Source organism: Alligator sinensis, unplaced genomic scaffold, assembly GCF_000455745.1.
Source record: "Alligator sinensis unplaced genomic scaffold, ASM45574v1 scaffold29_2, whole genome shotgun sequence".
NCBI lineage: Eukaryota > Metazoa > Chordata > Crocodylia > Alligatoridae > Alligator > Alligator sinensis.
The window spans coordinates 803173-804669 of NW_005842194.1; the positions used below are offsets into that span (position 1 = coordinate 803173).

Here is a 1497-nt window from a genome sequence, read left to right on the forward strand (position 1 = left end):
TAAAAAGGTAACGGATTCTCCAGCAGATGTAGCAGAAAGAGCAGACAGGATTATTACTATGCTACCTTCCAGCCCCAATGCAGTAGAAGTTTACATGGGAGCAAATGGAATTCTAAAGTAAGAATTTTTCTCTGCCCTGACTGGTTTCCACTAGTGATCAAGGTTATATTAGATTTGCATTTTTAGATAGTACATGGGCCATACATTTAACTGGATATTTTCTGTGTAATTTGCTAACTGTCAATTTCATTTAATCTTCATTTACTATTGAATATACTTCTGCCCAAAAATCCCTTGTTTTAGAAAGGCAGGCTTTTCTCCAAAGCTAGAAGAAGGGACATGCAAGAACTTAAAAGAAGACAAATGGAAATATACACGTATTTAGAAAATTAACATAATGCTAAACTGTTTTACAGTAACGGTTGCTGTTTTACAGTAACAGTAAGCAGCTAATGCTCACTGGCAATGGTTCATTTTCTGAGGCATACCACCTTTATCTTTTTTTTTTTTCTTTTGGATTAGGTCTGAAATGATGCTATGGTACTGTATGATACTGTGTCTGGATAGACTCTTATTGATTTTTTTTTTTCTTCTTTTTTCTTTTAAATTCTCAATGTTGATAAAGGAATTCTAGGATTTATGGCTAGAAATAAATGGATCAGTGACTTATTTTTCAGTTATCTAGCAATTTAATTTTTTTTTTTCTGAATTTGAGACCAAGCTCTTGTTGTTGGTACTCTTGGAGGTATATGCATACTATTGCCCTACCACTCTTGAGCATGCATTGCTCTCCCTCTTCTGCTTATATGTGTCAAACCTGGAAATGTGGTAGTGGAGCTCTCAATCTTTGTCTTCAGTCTGCTTGAGAGTGGCTGTGTAGTGCCCCCTCAGTAGCTTCAGTTTTGCATGACTGGGTTTGGCACATGCAAGTGTAAACTGCTGGGTAGGGTTTGCTTGAAGGCACCCTTTCCTGAGAGTGCTAGGGATGTGGCAGTCTAAAAGGCTTTCATAAGATCATCACTTAATCACATTTTAGGACGTCTGTCTCCGTGACATCTCTTATCTCCTGGGTTTAATAAATATTATTGTTATTGTGGAGATATTTACTGTGCTCCTCCATATGTTGTTTGGGTAATACCTGTATAAATGGGCATCTGTTTAAAACCAGCCAAAAGGCATGGAGATTTTGACCCAGAAATTTACTTTAAATCAGTACAGCTCTTGTGTCTAGTCCTCTGGCTCAGCTGAATCTCCAGCTCATAGCCAAAGGATACTCAACTAGAAATGCTTTGCTTAGTTCTTGCATGGGCAAATCAGGGGCTCCGTTATTCAGTGTGCCACTAAGTATACCTGACCTGTTGATATACCAGGCTCAAGCCAGCCATGGGGGTGATGAACTTCCTATTTCACCTCTTTTTAAAAAAAATAAAAATAAAGAGGATGATCGGGACCTAAATGGGTGTAATATCCCTCGCTCGGTCGCTATGCATTTCCCTA

At 38.2% G+C, this 1497-nt stretch overlaps 1 protein-coding gene across 3 annotated transcripts in view; it reads left to right on the forward strand.

Annotated features, from left to right (window-relative positions):
• The window catches only part of HIBADH (3-hydroxyisobutyrate dehydrogenase), a 122997-nt gene that overhangs the window by 13391 nt on the left and 108109 nt on the right, over positions 1-1497 (forward strand). For all 3 annotated transcript variants that reach the window (XR_003094720.1, XM_025207423.1, XM_006026468.3), the window contains exon 3: positions 8-117. Coding sequence is in view for 2 of the 3 variants with exons in the window: in XM_025207423.1 (XP_025063208.1) it covers positions 8-117 (110 nt within the window). In the remaining variant the exon portion in view is untranslated. The remainder of the gene's footprint in view (positions 1-7; positions 118-1497) is intronic.